Here is a 19,684-nt window from a genome sequence, read left to right on the forward strand (position 1 = left end):
TGATAATAAATCAATATGGTTAATATAATATCCCCAAAATAAAATTAAAACATCAAAAATGTGTACATATATATATATATATATATATATATACTTTAGAAAATGTGAATTAATAATAAATTGATAATAAATCAATATGGTTAATATAATATCCCCAAAATAAAATTAAAACATCAAAAATGTGTACATATATATATATATATATATATATATATATACTTTAGAAAATGTGAATTAATAATAAATTGATAATAAATCAATATGGTTAATATAATATCCCCAAAATAAAATTAAAACATCAAAAATGTGTACATATATATATATATATATATATATATATATTTATATATATATTTTTTTTTTTATGGTCGAATAATACTTTCATATATAAGTTAAATATTAATTAATTGTGGTAATTTTTAATTTTCTTGTTAAAAGACGTCCAATAATTTATATGTATATCTATTTATCTATTTATTTATTTTATAAAAGGATTAATTTTTTTTGTCCATATTTTGAGAATGATTTAATTTATATGTACCTTCATTATGTAGATGGGAAAAGATATAATTTATATGTTCCTCTAGATTTTCATTATTTAGATTATTGTTTTTTTTCTTTTTTGTTAATAACATATTTCTTAACGATTGTGATCGTTTGTTTACTTCAATACATTCTTCAAGACTTTTAATTTTAGATAATAATTCTTCTTCTAATTTTTTTCTTTTAAATAATTCTTCTTTGTAATAATAATAATTTTGAATTCTTTCTTTTTCTGTTGTATCTCCTGTATTTATTTCTTTATCGATTTGCTCAATTTCTGATTTTATATCATCTCTGAGTTTATTAATATAAAACATAACACTAGTATCGAAAGTTATAATTTTTTTATTATACATTTGATATAGTTTATTAAAAATATGTGGGTTCATTAATTTTAATGTTTTTATAGCCATATATAATTCGAATAATGATATGATACTATGAAACATTTTTTCATTAAACATTTCTGATGAAAAAATATCTAAAGAATAATTAAAAATATCATTATTATTATAATATTCTTTTTGCGTTATGGAAATATTTTTTGGGGGTATTTTAATATGTTTTTCTTTTTCATTATTTTTAGAGATATTTTCATCTATATTATAGTCCATAATATTTTTGTCGTTAATATTGTATATATGTTGAGAAGGTTCTTTTTGATTGTGTTCATTTATAAGATGATTGATGTTTGAATCTTCCTTTTGATCATCTTGTTTTATAATATCTACATTTATATCATTTATAGAAGTAATATCTTCTTTTTTATCATAATTGTTTTTCCTATTTTTTATGTTTGGCATATAATTGTGTGATCCAAAACTGCGGCTAATTTTTATTTCTGTATTTTCAAAACTATTATGTTTTTCAAGTAGTTCACCAGTCTCTATTTTTTCATCATACATATTTATTTTATTATATATTTTTTTTTTTTTGGAGTAATTTTGTATATTTTGTTCATTTATACAAGTAGAATTATTTTTTGGAAATATAGGTGTAAATATAAAAAGGTCCATATGAATATGTAATTGTTGTATATTCATAGGCAACATAATATTATTTTTTTTGTTGCATTTTTTGATCCACGATATATATACGAATGCAAAACGGATAGTAAAATCGAACCAATTTTCGTAAATAAAACCGTGAGTGGAAGAATCTAAAAACTTTTCAATAACTTCCATAAGAGATGTAATAAAATATTTAATGCTTTTTTTATTTCGTTTATCAATTATATAATCTGAGAATTTATTAAAGTAGTTTTTCTTGTTTGTAGTAGAAATATTAGAGCTCTTATTATGATTATTTATGTTGTTATGATTTATATTATCATCATTTTTGTGTACCTCTTTATTATTATTATTATTGCTATTATCATTTGAATGACAGTTATTTTCATTATTATTATTATTTTTATTTTTTTTATTTTTATTTTTTTTTTTTTCATCATTTGTTTGATCTTTCGTTGGATCATTTACATGATCATTATTATTTTCTTCTTCACTTGTTTTATCTTTAGTTAGATCATTTATCTGATCATTATTTTCATTCGCTTCATTATTCATATTCAGACAGAATTTATTTTGGTATGGCATCTGAAATAATAAATCTTCATTCTGTTCATCATACCAAATAGAAGCCACATTATGTACATTAACAGGTAAAACATTTTTCTTAATAAATAATATATCCTTTTTATTATCCTCCACCTGATCGCTCATATTCTTAATATTATTATTATTATTATTGTTATTTGCATCTTTGAGTATACCTTTATTTAATTTAAGATTATATCTTTTTATAATATTTTCAATTGGTTCAAATTTGACGTGATCTTTTGAATTATTATTTTTATTCAAATGTTTGTCTTTATTTTCATTGATATTTGAAATATTTTTCTTCTGATTTTTATTAAGGAAGTATTTAATTTTGTTCATAACTTTATAATATATTTTATAATTTTTATTTTTTATATTTTCTGGATCATATCCAATGGTTTGAATATTAACAATATTTTCTGTTTTTATAAAATGTATGGATAGTGTAAATTCTTTAACTATATGATAAAACATATAAATGTGATAAGCATATATAACAAATATAGGAAATATAAAAAAATTTTCGTATGTCCAATAAAAGCTTCCCCAAATAATTAAAGGGAAAAATATATTTAATACATTTCCGATATTTAATGATTTATTAAGTATATTAAATGATCTCTTATCATATGGATTTGATAAAATTTCTAGAATAGCAAACGTAATTAATATTAATGTAAGAAAAACAATATAATATAATCCATAATATATATTAAAACATATTAATAATACGATTAAAATATGTTTTAATAAAAATATCAATTCAAATATACCTTTTCCTTTTCTAAAACCTGATAATAAATTGGTTGTTAATAAATCGAACAAATTCAATCTTTTTCTTTTTGAATATAAATATAATAAAAGAATCCATAGGAATATATATAAAGCAAACATTGTAATAGTCACAATTAATCCTGTTATAAATAATTTAGACGATAAACTACATTTCTGTGTAATAAGATATGTTAAATAAAAATATGTTTTTTGTGTTTTATATTTAATAGGTGTACAATACGTTAATTGTACAAGTTCTAAAAGTATATATGGTATCGATAATATCATTATTAATACATAACAAGGAAGTGTATCATTTAAAAATGTTCCCATGTTTTTAAACCAGTTATCATTTTTTGTAAATATGAAATGCCATAATCCAAATATTTTTTTTTCTTTATATATATATTGAATAGTTTTATTTAAGAATATATTATACCACTCTTTATTTTTAATATATTTTAATTCATAATTTATGTTATTACTTATATTTGTTGTGTTTATATTGGATTCTTTGTTTTTTACATTATTATGTGTATCATTCCACAAATGGTTTGTTTCATTTTCCTTAATATTTTCTATGGATGTTTTTTTCTTTATGTCGAATATTTTTTTTTTCTTACTTTCCTTATTTTTTTCTTCGTTGTTTAGTTCTAAATTATTTAGTATGGTTGTAATGCTTGAGCATTTTTCAAAATGGTTTATATGTTCATCCTTAGAATTAATATTAATTTTATTATTATCATTATTATTATCATTATTATTATCATTATCATCATTATTATCATTATTATCATTATTATGTTTATTTTTAGCTTTGTTCTTTCTCTTTATGTTTTTTTTATTTTTTTTCTCTTTATTTTGATTTTCATTTTCTTCAAAACTCTCAACTTTATTTGCGAATTTTTTATTTTTCACTTTATGAATATTATCTATACAATTCTTTTTATATAATGTATTTAACTCAGGAATAGTACACAACAATTGTTCGAATATATCTATATTCTTTTTGTAAAAAAAGAATTTGTATATATGTATTACGGCAAACAATAAGATGGTTATAAATATAGAATCAAATATAGGTGTACATATATTCATATATTTTTGTATATACCACATTTGATTATATGACAAATTAATATTTAACGAATTAAGAAGACATTGTACCCTTAGGTAGTAAGCAAAAATTTTCATATGGTAAGAAAAAGCTGTTTTATATAGATACCAATATTTCGAAATAAATGAATTCATGTTAGGAATAAAAAATCCGTAAGCTATAAAAGTAAAAGAGCAATTTAACCATATTCTCATTAATATTCCACTAACATGTAATTTATTTAAAATATTACCATTAAGGGAACATATAAATATAACAATTATATAATATAATAATTTTAGTAATATGAAATGTAATATTTCATAGAATAAATTTTGACACTTTTTACATTTAGATTTAAAATAAGACATGTCATAATTTTTTGAACAATTATTACATTGATATCCTGTTGAACCATCTGAACACAAATTTATTAAGGTACCAAGACATCTGTTTGGAATAGTACATGGATGTATATCTGGTATCCTTTCAAATTTTCTATTTTGTATTTGTAATTCTTTAGCTTCCTGAACATATTTATTAAAAATATCAACAAGATTTTCTATATTATTATCGTTTGTTGAATTATTTGTCTTATCATTATTTTGTATAAAGGAAATAACATTATTATTTGATGAAACTTCAGATGTTGAGGACAAATTTTTAAATGGATTATTTTCATAACTGGATAATTGAATAATATCATTATTGTAATTATTTTGGTTCAAAAAGGATGAACTTTTATTAATATTATTATTATTATTATTATTATTAAGTGTGTTATGTTTTCCTTTTAGATTATTTGTATTGACATTATGTATTATTTCACTTTTCGTTACAAATTTATTTGCATTTTCTTCTTCATATTTGCTCTTTTCATTCATTTTTTCCACAAAATCATCATTAAGAAAAAATTTATTCCCTTTTTCTAAAAAGAAATAATTTCCCTTTTGTATATTTTTTTGAATAAATAAGAGCAATTTGTGATAAGGATAAACATAATTTAAAATTGCGCTATCATCTAATGTGTCCCATGATTTGGTTGGATTTGTTTTTTCTCTGTATACTGCATAATATCCATATTTAGGGAAAGGTGTTTCATGATCTATTACATTTATATTATTATATGATCTATCATTTAATAGTTTTAGATATATATATATATTAAATCCTCTATTACATATAGCCCCTATGGGACATATTTTACAACTCTTCTTTTTTACATCACTCTTATTATTAAAATTGTTATTATTATTATTGTTGTTGTTGTTGTTATTATTGTAGATGTTGTTATTATTGTAGATATTTTTGTTATTGTTGATGCTGTTTCCATTGGTATCATTTTCATCATCCGTAGATACAAGATAATAATTATTTTTACAAAAGCACTGATTTTCATAAGATGAACCAACAAACGTAGTGGAAAATGGAGGACAAGCACCTGAACAACTGTTATCATATTCATTTTCTTTGAATGTGTTAGGAGGGCATGGGAAACATTCCACGTTTTTATTTTCTGTGGTTCTTTGAACCTTTCCATGTATACACAAACAATTATTTATTGAATTTCTTTCTTTAATTATATTTGGAATACCTAATCCCCTTGGGCATTTTTTTGGTAAGGTATGAAATTTACCTTTAATAAGTTTATTATTAAAAGTGATGTCAGATTCTAACCCCCCTTCACAATAATGGTTTTCCAAAGTACATGGTTTACATAAACCTATAGTTTGTTTTAATATGTTGTTCATATAATCATTGTGATTATCATTTTCTTTATGCAAATTAATTTTGATCATTTTTGTTTTGTAAACTATATCATGGTTATTAATATTATTAGCATTATAAATATTTATATTTTTATTATCATCTTTTATTTCATTTTCAGGTTGAGATTCCTGTTTTATGGGTATAACAAAATATTGATCACTAATATTTTTATGCTGCATATTTTCTGTACGTATAAAATTTCCCAAGGTATCAAATGTCAGATAATTTCCAGATGTACAAGAGCAATCCTTAATATTTGTTGATCCTCTGTGTGTTGTTGAAAATGTTAAGGGACAATTATCACATTTATTATTACCTACTGAATTTTTATAAGATCCCCTATCGCATAAAGAACACCTATAAGATGTAACTCCTACATAGGAATAACCTTTTAGGCATAAGCATTTATTTACATCTTCTGATGCTGGTATTATTGTTGTAGAATTAATAGGACATGATATCATATATGGAGTATTATTACCTGGACAGAATTTTCCTATTACACATTCTACTAGTTTGTAATTTTTATATAGTAAATATTTAGGATCTCTATCAATCGAACAAGTATAAATAATATCTGGTTTGTTTCTCATAATAAAATTTGTATATGTTAATGTACTTTTAATATTTATTTGGTTTTCTATATGTTCATTTAAATAAGAATCTAAATTATAGGAAGAATAATCATAGATATTTTGGAAATAAAATTGTTTACATTTAAAATATCCAAGTATAATTTTTTTATTATTTTTTAAGATTATTTGAGTATATTCTACTCTCTTCCTTGAAAATTCAATACCTGTACAATATATATTAGTTTTGCAACTGTCTATACATTCTTGTAAATTTTTTTTATATGTAATAGTGAAGTGTGGATTTTTTTTTAAATGAAGATTTATATGACAGGTAATTTTTAACATTTTATCCATATTAAAATTATATCGTTCTTCAATATTTCTTAAAAGTATCATATAAATATAGAACAATGAAGTTTTTTTGATAAATCCTAAATGTTCCAAGTATTGTATATTATAAATATTTTCTGTAATTTTTATTTGTAAATTATTAGTATGTTTGTTTATATTTCCCACTTGATTATCGAAATGATTATCTTTTGTATATTTGTTGTTGTTATTATTATTATGATTATTATGATTATTATTATGATTATTATGATTATGATTATTATTATTATTATTATTATGATTATTATTAGTATTTGTTTTATTTTCTGTATTATAAAAAAACTTTGAATACTGTTTGTTTAAAAAGAAGTTATATACATCTTCATCAAATATTTTATTATTATTTTCAAAATAATTATATATTCTATTTTCTGTATTTATATCAAATTTATATCTTAAATAGTCTATATTAATACTTTTAAACATATAAATGAAATATCCTTTTTTTGGTAAACATTGTAATATAGATGTTGCTCCTTGATTTAAAGTATATGTATATAATGGGCATGGGAAACATGAATCATCTGATATAATATGTTTAAAGAAATTTTGTGGACATATTTGACATGTAATTGTATTACTATATGCATTTCTTCTTTCATTTAATATTCCATATCCACGTTTACAAGAACAATCAAAAATAGAAGAAGCCTTCATTTTATTTACAACAGAATTTTTAGGACATGCTTTTGGATTATGATTAAATCCTTCACAATATTTTGTAGTACAAGAAATACATTTTTTTTTTTTTATATAATATCCACTATCACAAAAAATACATTTTTTTGGTTCAGGAATATCTATTTCGATAGCAAATTTGGAGTTCGTTAAATAATCATAATTATTAATATTATTATTAAATGTATGATATATATTTTTAATATTTATATAGTGTGTAAAATTTCTTTCAATATTTGTTGTTTTATGAAAATATGCATATTTCATAATATTTCCTTGTAAAGATAAATCTTCATCATAATTATATATATTATTAATTAATCCATAATTATGTATATTATTAGGAAGTAGAAATATATTTTTATAAATATCTTCATGAAAATAAATTGGATCACATAAAGAACAATAAATTGGTTTCCCTAAAATTTTTGCTATAGAAGCACAATAAACACAATTATTATTTTTATTATCTTTTATATAATTTTCTTTACATATACAGTCATTTTTATGTATAACTCCTTCTTTCGATATTTTATTTTTATCGCATGGTTTTATTAATTCATTTCCTGGGCAATAATAATTTGATAAGCATAAAACACACTTATCTTCTTTTCTATAATATCCTTCAATACATTTACAATCCATTTCTGCATAACTTTTAGCACCATATGTTATACTTTTTTCATTTATTGGGCAACCTTTAATACATATAAAATTCCCAACACTTTTTTTATAATATCCAGGTTTACATTTTTCACATTTGGATGATTTATCAGAATATTCATATCCTGGGGAACATAAGCAATCTGTTTTTAATTTTGATCCATTTTTTAACGTAGAAGTATTTTCAATATATTTTTGACAATTTTCACATAATAATTTTTCGCTATTCCAAAACGTACCTATTGGACAACTTTCACATGTCGATTTTGTTTTATTATATTCTTGACTAATACCACAATAAGAATATAAATTTGAGTATGTATTAATTTTATATTGAAAATATGTTTTTGCAAATATTTTTAAGGAAAAGGTACCAAAATAATTTAGTTTCCCTGTTATTATTCCAGTTTCGTGAGATATAGACAACTTGGTTAGTTCATCAATATTTGTACATTTATTATTTGAATTTAGAAAACAAAAGTATATTATATTATCACTATATTTATCTATATCAGGAGTAATATACAAATTATCATTTGCATTATAATTTTTGGCGAATGTATAATTAAAAGATATACTAAAATATTGATCAAAAGAATTAAAATGATAATGATAAATTATATTTTTATAATGATCAATATTTTGACTTTGTGATGTTATTATTAATAATTTTTGTTTTATTCCTATAACATAATTTATGTGATTATGTTTATATCCTTTCCTTAGTTTAATTGCTTTGATTATTTTATATTTTTTACTACTATTTAAATCAATTACTTTTATTTCGTTACTATCAATTTGTGTAACAAATGCTAAGTTATTTTTATGTTCTGTATATTCTGTTATTATACCATTGTATATGGAAAAATGTAATGGGTTTTTTAAAATTAATGGATGATCATTAAAATCGTATTTTTCTAATTCTTTAATTTCTTTATTTATTAGATTGTAACTAAAAAAAGTATTTTTTATAGAATCTAAAATATATAGGATATTATTTTGTACACTGATATTTAATGGACTTTTTAAATTTGTTATATAATTTAAATAATCAAGTTTATTATTTACGAAATGTGCCGGTTCTACTTTATTTGTATATTTTTTGATACTTGCTAAAACAAGTTCATTATAAGCTGATTGGCTCATACGTTTCTCCTGAACATTTCTTTTGGTTCTTTTCTTTATAATCGAACTTGTTAATTCTTGTTGTTTTCTTTTATTTAATGTGTTTGTTATGTGGTTAATATTTTTATACATTATATTATATGATGGAATATTTTTCCTTTTTTCTTTTTCTTTTTTAAGGATAGAATTTTTTTTATTTTGAAAAAATTGAATAAAATTATTTAAAGAGTGTGTAAGTAAGTTTTCACTTTGTTTTTTTTTTCCGTCCAAACTGACGTGATAACTATAAATAAAATTTTGATGACGGCTGCTCTGATTATTATTATTATAATTATTGCTGTTAAGGATGATATTGTGGTTGTTGTTGTGGAGGTCATTATAATTATAATTATAATTATTATTTATATTATTATTATTATTATTATTGTTATTTTTGTCATTCTGTTCAATCTTACTTTCTGTTGAATAATTTTCTTCTCGTGAGGGTCCTACTTTATTGAACCATACTCTCTTAATAAAATAATTCAGAGTGCCATAATATTTTTTCTTCTCAAAATAATTATACAAACGAAATGAATTAGTAGTAATCAAATTAGCATATTTATTTATGAATGCCTGGAAATCGCTCATTTTGTATATGTCATCTTTTGAACTGATTTTTTGATTAGGTATGTTATTTTTTGAATATTCTATATTTTTTAAATTTGTAATGGGGAATTCATTTTCCTTTAATTGTACTATATTATTATTTTGTAATATTTCTTTTTTTTCCACCTTATGTAATGGAGTAAAATGATCATATGTTTGATGTGTTTTTTGAATATTTTGTTGTGATTCATGACCATGGTTAATAATACTTCTTTTGCTTCTTTGTTTATTATTAATAATTGGAATAGGTGTTTTATTATCTTTGTTCGATAAAATTTGTATACGTGCAATTTTATTTAGATATAAATCATTTACATATATATACTGGTCATCAAAATCGATGTCATATGGAAATGGTAAGTTATGTTTTGTTGAAAAAGATATATCATTATTATTAGTGTAGAAAAATATATGTGTTTTTGTTAATATAATTGTATTTTTCTTTTTATTTTTACATGATATAGGTTCATGGTTTTTTATATCAGGGAATAGTTCATTTAATTTTTGACCTTTTTTCTCTATAAATATACCTTTTTCGATTTGTAGATTAAAATAAAAGCTTCCCTTTCCCTTTATGACGATTATTTGATTTGTATTATTGTCCATAATTAAGCATACATTTTTGATGACATCTTGATTATAATTTTTAATGTAATATTTATTATTATTCTGATCATAATTGTTATCATAATTGTTATCATAATTACCATCATAGTTATTATCATTATTATAATTATAAGAATCAGTTTCCATATTTTTTTTTTTTATATTTCCTATATCCTCATTGTCGAAAAAGGAAGACTCCTTTATAACAAAATAATCCGTTATATTCAAAATACCAACATTGGAATATATATCCCTTTCTTTGTCATATAAACACAATTTGTAATTATTTATTTTGTTCATGGAAATTTGTAAAAAGTGTATATAATTTTCCATTTCATTATATCTTTTATGTTCTAAGAAAAATCCATTTTTATTCATATTATTATAACATATATTATGAAACTCTATTATATATAATATATAGTCTTTGGTTTTCTTTTTTTGTATATTTGATCCATATATTTTTAAATCAAATGGTTGATTTATTAATTGTATATAAATATTATTTCTAAAGAAACCTGTATCATAATAAATTTGATTTTTGTTAACATCTCTTATATAATCATATTTAAATAAAATATCATTGATGTTATTAAATTGTTCTAATATATCATTTTGTTTTTTTTTATTTCGTTCAAAATTAGGATGATATTTTTTTAAAATGTCAATTAATTCTTGTATTTTGTTTGATTTTTTCATGCCAATTTTGTTGTCATCATTTATTATTACTTCTATATAATCATCATTATAACAACATAATATAACTTTCTTTTGTTTTGGTAGAATAAATATATTTTGTAAATTAAGATCAGTTAATAATTCTCCTTTACCTTTATAGTATATAACTTCATTAATATCCACACTTGTCATATGATACATTTTTGTTAATATGATTTTTAATCTATTCTTTACTTGTATATTTGTAATTTTCTTTTTATTATTATTATAAACTACATATGGACTCATATTATATAAATTCATATTATATATACTCATATTATTCTTTTTATATACATCTTTTTGATAAAAATAATTCTCAAATATGTTTGGTGTGTTCCCTCTATTTTGTAATAATAATTGCATGTGTTCATATTTTTCAATGTTTTCATTTGTTGTTGAGATATCCTTTATATCCGAATGATATGAAAAACTTGATTGTATTATATTATATGTATTTATTTCTTCATTATAATATGTTGTAAAATCATTTAACTCAGTCATATCCTTTGTTGTTAATAAGTAATTTGTTTTCTTCTTATAATATTCAGTATTATAACATAATATAAAAATAAATTCATTATGATAATATGTCTTAAGTATATTTAATATATTCTTCTGATTAATCGTCGTATTATGAAACTTATTATATCCAGAAAAAAAAGGCATAATAATATTTTTTTCATAATTTATATTATCACAAACATTTCTATTCAAATCATTAAATGAGTTAATTGCAACAAATTTAATAGAATCTTTGTTAAAATATATCATATTACTTATTTCATAATTTGTGTCCAATTCATTCTGCATAATTGTTGTTTTGCTATCCCAAATGTGATTATGTACTAATCCTATATATAGAAAATTTTTAGTATCTTTACAATTTTTATAATAAAAATGGAAGCAATAACATATTTTTATGTACTTTTCATTTGAAGTTTTCATTTTGTAATTTTCAGAAACCCAAGTCCAGTTTTGGTTTATGCCTTTAAAAATATTTCTTGGTTTTCCAAATATTTCGATGATTTGTTCCCAATCGATGCTGTAGCTCTCATAATTATCATCCTCATCCTTTCTCTCATTCTTGTTCTCGTTGTCGTTCTCGTCCTCTTCATTATTATTACTGTTAATTTTATTGTTATTTTTTTGTTGTTCCTTTTTTGTATTACCACCATTGGACGTTTTTCCTTTTTTATTTTGCACGTTTTTTATTACAATGTGATTATTAAATAAATCCACGTTTTCATCATCCAAACAAGAAGAGGCTTGTCCGACAAATCTTACTCTATCATTTATATTTACAAACTGATTTAAGAAATGAAAAGAAAAGTTTCCGTTCAAATCTGTGTGTACATCTATAAAATTTGGACTGTTCAGTCTGAAAAAAGCAACTTTGGTTAAATATTCATGATCTTTACAATTATCCTTTCCACACCAACATATAATAAAACCTTGAGAAAGGAAATTAATAGTTATATTATATGTTTGTTCATATTCATTAATTTCAGCTTGATATTTTAAATATATATTTTTTAAATTTAATTCTAAACATAATTTACTTAAATCTGATATTATATCAATAGGTATAACCTTAATCGATCCATTTAATATTTTGGTAGTTTCTAATTTGAGTGTAAAAGGTTTTAAGAAATGCATTAATGAATTCATTTTCGGTTCTTTTAATTCAACCGTATGTACATAAAATTTCATGACTTGTGTTGAAAAATAGTTACCTGATTGACAATGTCCTTCAGTTAATTCATAACAGGAGCATACATATAAATTATAAGAACCATCTACATTTTGATATGATGTCATATAATTATTATTATCTGTATCTAAAATGATTGTTACATCTTTCCATTTATAATTAGTTATATAATTGTCTAACACTTTCTTGTCATGTTGAACTATTGTGCGTTCTATGGTACCTTCTAAAAACACATTTTCAAAATTGTTATTATATAATCTACATGTTTTAGAATCTCCATGTTTTTCATAAATCAAACGAATGAATAAATCATACTTCGAATAGAACTGATTTATTTCAAAGCTAAATGGAACACCAGAAATTATATCTAAAGTATTAGATTCATTAAATATTCCATAAAATATAATATTTCCAATATTATAAAAATATTTATCATCTTCATAGAATGATGCACAAATTTCATAGCGTTTAGTTATATCTGTAGGTACTATATCAATTTTTAAATTATAAACTCCATCTATAAATTCATGATGTAAATAATTTATTTCTTGTGAAACATATATGCTAGATGCATTACTTTTATAAACGGTTTCATACTCATTCTTACATTCTTTTGTATCATTTAATGTGTAATATATGTATTGATGTTTTCCTAACAGTGAGTTTTCAATATTATCTTGTTCTTCTTCTGAAATAATTTGTTCATCATATTGATTTTGTTGTGTGTTTGGATTCACGTTTTGTGATTCTCCTTTATTTTGGTTAAAATTTTTATCTTTATTTTTATCTGCACCTTTAACTTCATGTTCATTATGATCAAATTGTTCTTCTTGTTCTTCTTCTTCTTCTTTTTCTTCTTTTTCTTCTTCTTCTTCTTCTTCTTCCTCTTCTTCTTCTTCTTCTTCCACCTCTTCTTCTTCCACCTCTTCTTCTTCTTCAATATTAGTTTCTTTGGTTTTTATTTCTTTGTCCTTATTGATATCTTTATTCATGTTTTCTATTTTATCTTGCTTATTATCTTGATTTTGATCTTCATTATTATCTTCCTTTTTATCTCCTAATTCATCTTCCTTTTTATGTCCTATTTCACCTTCCTTTTTATATCCTATTTCACCTTCCTTTTTATATCCTATTTCACCTTCCTTTTTATCGTTCCTTTTTTGTTCCTTTTTCTCTTCTCCTTTTTTTATATTTGCTTTATTTCTATTCCCATAAGAACCCGTATAAGGATTGGCCACATCTTTTTTCTCACCAATAATTTGCTTGTTGCCTGTGATTAATCTTGTTTGTGCAGATCTTTTTATTTTGATTGTTGCGTTACATGGTATTCCAGCAAAGCAAACATATTCCTTATATTCGACGGGCCCAGGTAAAAAAACAAAGACAGGGACAATATTCAATTTTAATTGATCTAAATAATCCGTAGAAAAGGTAAAATCTTTTATAAATTTATCCTTATTATTGAATTCATCTATGCTACCCATTTCCATTGTAAAATAAATTTGTTCGTTTAATTTGATATAAAAATTTTTAAAATTTTCTTCCTTATCACATGGAATATTATGTTGAACAATACAAATACATAGATCATATTTTTTTGGATATTGTAAATGTTTATAGATATCTAGAATATTTTGTTCATCGTTTAATTTAGATTTTAATTTAATATTTTTGATATTTTTACAATCATCATCAATTATAAAAAAGAAATCTCCAATATTATAATTTAAAAAGTTTGTAAGAGAAGATTTTGATATTTCTAATATTGGATCTATTGAATATAACAAAGACGAAACTTCTGTAATTTTAGGTCTATAAATATTTAAATTATGGCATAGATTATTTTGATCATTTAATATATTATAACACCAACATAGAATAAATTTCCCTTCTACTGGTAAATCATTTTTACATAATAATTTGGTATCATCTAAATATGTACAATTTTGAATATTAGTTTTAATTTCATTTAAAATATATTCGATTTCACTTGATTTTAATAATTTCTTATTTTTATCTTTGTTTGTTAAAACACAAGTATTTTGATGTTTTAAAATATGTATTCTTTCATTTTCAATATTTTTAAAATATCCATGAATAATAATATTTTCTTCATTTTCTCTTATAAGATGATATTTTTGTGATGGGGCACCAATAAAATGAAATGTTCCTACATATAATTCATGAATAAATTGTTTGAATTTTCTGGTATATATAATTTTATAAGGCCCTGGTTCCAATCCTTTTGAAATATGTTTAGGAATACTTAAAATGAGTTCTGTAGTTCTTTTAGAATCATTAAAATATATTTTTTCAGCTTTATTTAATTTTTCTTTATTATTTCCTTCTGATTCTTTAATATGTATAATAATTCTTTGGGTATCTGATATTTCAACAAATAATGAATAATCAAAATTTAATATTGAAAAATTTTCTTTATGAATACAATCAAGTTCCATATAACAATAAATGTCTAAAGGTTTTAATGGTCCATCAAATATAAGGATTGATGTTAATGTATGGTTATTCATTATTTCATTTGAGCAATTATATATATTAATAATTTCATTTTTGTTCTCTTTTTTCTTTAATTTTTTATTATATATTCGTTTTTTCCTTGCCCAGTAAAGTTCTTTACTTTTAATTATATGATTATTATTATTATTATTATTATCATTATTAATGGCAATATTGTTTGATTCTCTTTTGTGATCATATATTATGACACCTTGATCATAATGACATTCGTTAATAAAATATATTTCATTATATTTTGTTGGATGATCATTTGGAATTTCAAATTTGATGGTATTGGAAATTTGGTTTTCATCTTGATTAATGTTCATGGTTTTATATAAATTGCTTTTAGCATCATCACGGTATGAATAAATAAATAAACGTTTAAATTTTTGTTTAACATTTTCAAAACTTTGTATATTTATATTTTTTTCTTGTGCTTCATATGTATTAGTAGCTACATTAGTTTGTGTAACATTTTTTATGTTAATTTCTTCTTCAAATGGAAGGGCATAGTATAATAAGAAGAAATCGCTTTTGATATGAACAATAAAATGTTGATTTCGATAATTTCCACAGATAAAAATATCTTTATTAAATAAATATGAATAATGTATATGGCTAATCAAATAATAAATTTTGAAATTGACTTTTGTTACATTTATCTTTTCTTTATTTATTTCTTTGACATTTTGATGACTAACATGAATACCTACTTGTATATCTTTGGAATTACAAGATTGTCCTTTTTTGGCTACCCATATATCTGATGTATTATTATATTCATTTTCAAAATTGATGGTAAAAGAACAATCTGCAAAAATTTTGCATATAAATTTTTTTTTATTTTGTAAAGGTTGGATTTCATTTTGTATACTAATATTTGTATAAACATTATAATCTATAAGATTATTATTATCATAACATTTTTCATGTAGTGAACACATACATATATAATATATATCTTTATCTAAAATAATTTGGTTTATTGATTCATATACTGTTGTATGATTAATAAATATATTTTTGTAAAATGGTTTTTTGTCTGCACGGAAATTATCTTTAGATTGAACAAAAAATCCTTGATCGGAATGACAGTTATGATCTTCTTTTATTGCAAATTTTAAAAGTTTGGTATTTATATCATCAGCATGTAATGAGACATCAGCATTAAATATAAAATCCTTTAAAGAAGAAATTTTTTTATAATTTATAAAATTTTCAATATATATTTTTCCAATATCATAATAATAATTATTTTGTTTCAGACATAATCTCATAATAATAGCCTTGAATTTTATTGTGAAATTTAATTCTTCATTCTTTAATAAAAAATTATTATCTTTATTATTATTAAAATTGTTATATTCATCTGGAACTATCGATTTATCTGAGCATTCATATTTTACATATGGTCCTAAATAATTATTATATTCAAAAAAAAGGGTCGAATAATTAATAACTACATTATTTATAATACTATAATGTATATTATATTCTGGTAATTTAATTAAGACTATGTTAAATAACAATAAAAATTTCTTATTATTTGAGGTACATAAATATTTTTCATCTGTTAAAGGATTTTTACTAAAAAGATAGAAATGTTGATGATTTTCTAGCTCTTTCATATCATAATCAGTTTCTATCATATTCATATTTTCATTTACATTTTCATTGTCACATTTTTTATTTGTAAATATAAACGTTTCATTATCAATATTATTTTGAACATACTGTACATTTTCTTTGACTGTAAAAGACTTAATAACACATGGTGTGCCAATAAAACATATGATTGGTTCATATGCTTTTAAAAAATATATTTTACCTAGCATTCTATATTTTTTCAAATTATCTATAATACATATTTGTAAAAAATATATCTTAGGATTTCTAAAATGAAAAGTATAATACCCTTCTCTTAAAACATGATCAATATTTATTAAAGGGTTGCTATCAATATTACACTGAGCTTTCAAAACTAAAGTATCATCTGTTATATTAGGGATATTATTAAAATAAATTGAATTAATTATAATTGAACAAATATCCCTTTCCATATTACAATAAAATGTATTCATTATAAGTGTATTATTTAGATCAATGGTGTTAATAAGAAGTGATATATTATTCTTCATTTTATTATTATTATCCTCTTTTTTTATACAAATATAATATTCTTCCCTATTCAAATTATTACGTAGGAAAATACTTCCAATATATACTGTACAGTCTATTATCTCTATATTTTGTATAAAGGAGGATGCTATTATTTGGTTACATACCTTATCTTCTGAAAGATTCATATCGTTTAAAAGATCTATATATATTTTTAATTTTTCCACCATTTTCTCGTCACATTTGGTTGTAGTCCCTAATTTTATCTTTTCCTTTTTATATTCTATAGTTTGGAATGAATATAATGATGGTTCTACCTTTGAAATGAGGGAACTAATAGGCAAACAAATAAAACAAAAAAAAAAAATAAAAAATAAATAAATAAATATATATATATATATATATATATATATATTATAAGAATCTTTCAAATTACATTACATAAGAAAAAAATTAAGTTCTTTTTTCATAAATATATAAATTTTATGAAATATCAAAAGTATATTGTTACATATATATAGTGTTGTTAATATTAATATATATATATATTTATTTATTTATTTTTATTTATTTTTATTTATTTATTTTTATTTATTTTCTTTTTTTTTTTTTTGATATATTACCAATTATTATTTTTATCCTTTATGTATATTGTTGTATATTCCCTTTGTACAATCAAAAACTTATTTTGAGAATTTGACTTGCTATACACAAAACCGAAATTGTTATTTGGTATGTTACAATTATTTGTTTCTTTGTCATTTGTAATAATATAATCATCACTTATTTCAAAAATTTGTTCATGGCTGCCTCCAAAAGGAAGCTTGAATATGGCTATATAGTCAGTTTGAAAGAACTCTACTTTTATATCACCTTTCTGATTTGTATAAGTAAAATTGGTTATGCTAATATTAGCATTTATGCTTCTTAAAAAAATTAGAAAGGAAACTAAGAACGTAATATTTTTCATATACCCTTTATATATCATTTTTTTCTTATTTATACCATTTACATTATACAAAGAAATGTTCTAAATATATAAATTTATATATGTGTTATATATATATATATATATATATATATATATTTCAATACATTTAAGAATAAAAGGAAAAAAAAAAAAAAGCAAAAGAACAAAAATAAAGATTAAAATGAAAAATTTCTATATAGACAAAATGTTTGAAGTACTTTTTATCAAATTAAATGAAATATAATTAAAAATAAAATAATATAATATAAAATAATATAAAATAATATAAAATAATATAGATTATATGAAATTGTCTTATACATGTTCAAAACAAATTTATAAGTTTTCATATATATTTCTGTAACGTTTAAGAAGAAATTAAAAAATTAAAGGATGTTTCCTTTTTATTTTTTTTTCTTTTCCTTTTTTTATTCGGTGTAAGATATTATTTATTATGCAAAAGTTCCCTACTTTTTTTATGTTACTTATGAAATAAAAAAATTTTAACTATTAAAAATATAGACCATTCTCATAATTTTAATAAGAGTTATTTTATATATTATATAAACATTATAAAATGATTTAATATTTACAATTTTATATACTTTTTGATTTATTGCATTTTTTAAGGCTTATATTTTATATATAATAAGTACATTCTGTGAAATAACCCATGTGCATGCACTTCAATAACTGAACTTTATAATCCTTTTATTATTATTTTTTTTTTTTTTTTCCATAAATGAAGAAAAAAAAAATATATATTATATATATATATATATATATATATATATATATATATATATTTATTTATTTATTTATAGAACATAATTTTTGACCGAAGAATAAAATTTAATTTTAATTTTTTTTTTTTTTTTTTTTATATGATCCTTAAAATCATACAAGTTTTTGAGTAATATATTTTGATCACTATAAATGTGGACTGTAGAACATAATTTACAAATTGTTAAGCATTTTTTTTATTTTTGTAGTGTACTTTATTTTTTTTGTTTTATTTTGAATATATAAAAGATATATATATATATATTTTTAAATATAAAAACAGTTGTATTTAGGGAATTATATATTTATAAAAATGTAAATAATAAACGGTTAAAGTAAGAATACATTTTTAAGGGGAATGGTTTTCTTACATTTTTTAATTAATTTCAATATTTT

The 19,684-nt window shown here is 21.0% G+C and overlaps 1 protein-coding gene across 1 annotated transcript; it reads right to left on the reverse strand.

The window, feature by feature from the left end:
• Positions 1–494: 494 nt before the first annotated feature.
• On the reverse strand, positions 495–18,505 carry PF3D7_1475400 (cysteine repeat modular protein 4; the record flags this gene model as incomplete). The annotated part of the gene is made up of 2 exons (XM_001348860.2): positions 495–17,868; positions 18,159–18,505. 2 exons carry the CDS (start codon positions 18,503–18,505, stop codon positions 495–497), a joined length of 17,721 nt encoding a protein of 5,906 aa, XP_001348896.2.
• Positions 18,506–19,684: the final 1,179 nt, after the last annotated feature.

This window comes from Plasmodium falciparum (assembly GCF_000002765.6).
Source record: "Plasmodium falciparum 3D7 genome assembly, chromosome: 14".
In the NCBI taxonomy this organism is placed as follows: domain Eukaryota; phylum Apicomplexa; class Aconoidasida; order Haemosporida; family Plasmodiidae; genus Plasmodium; species Plasmodium falciparum.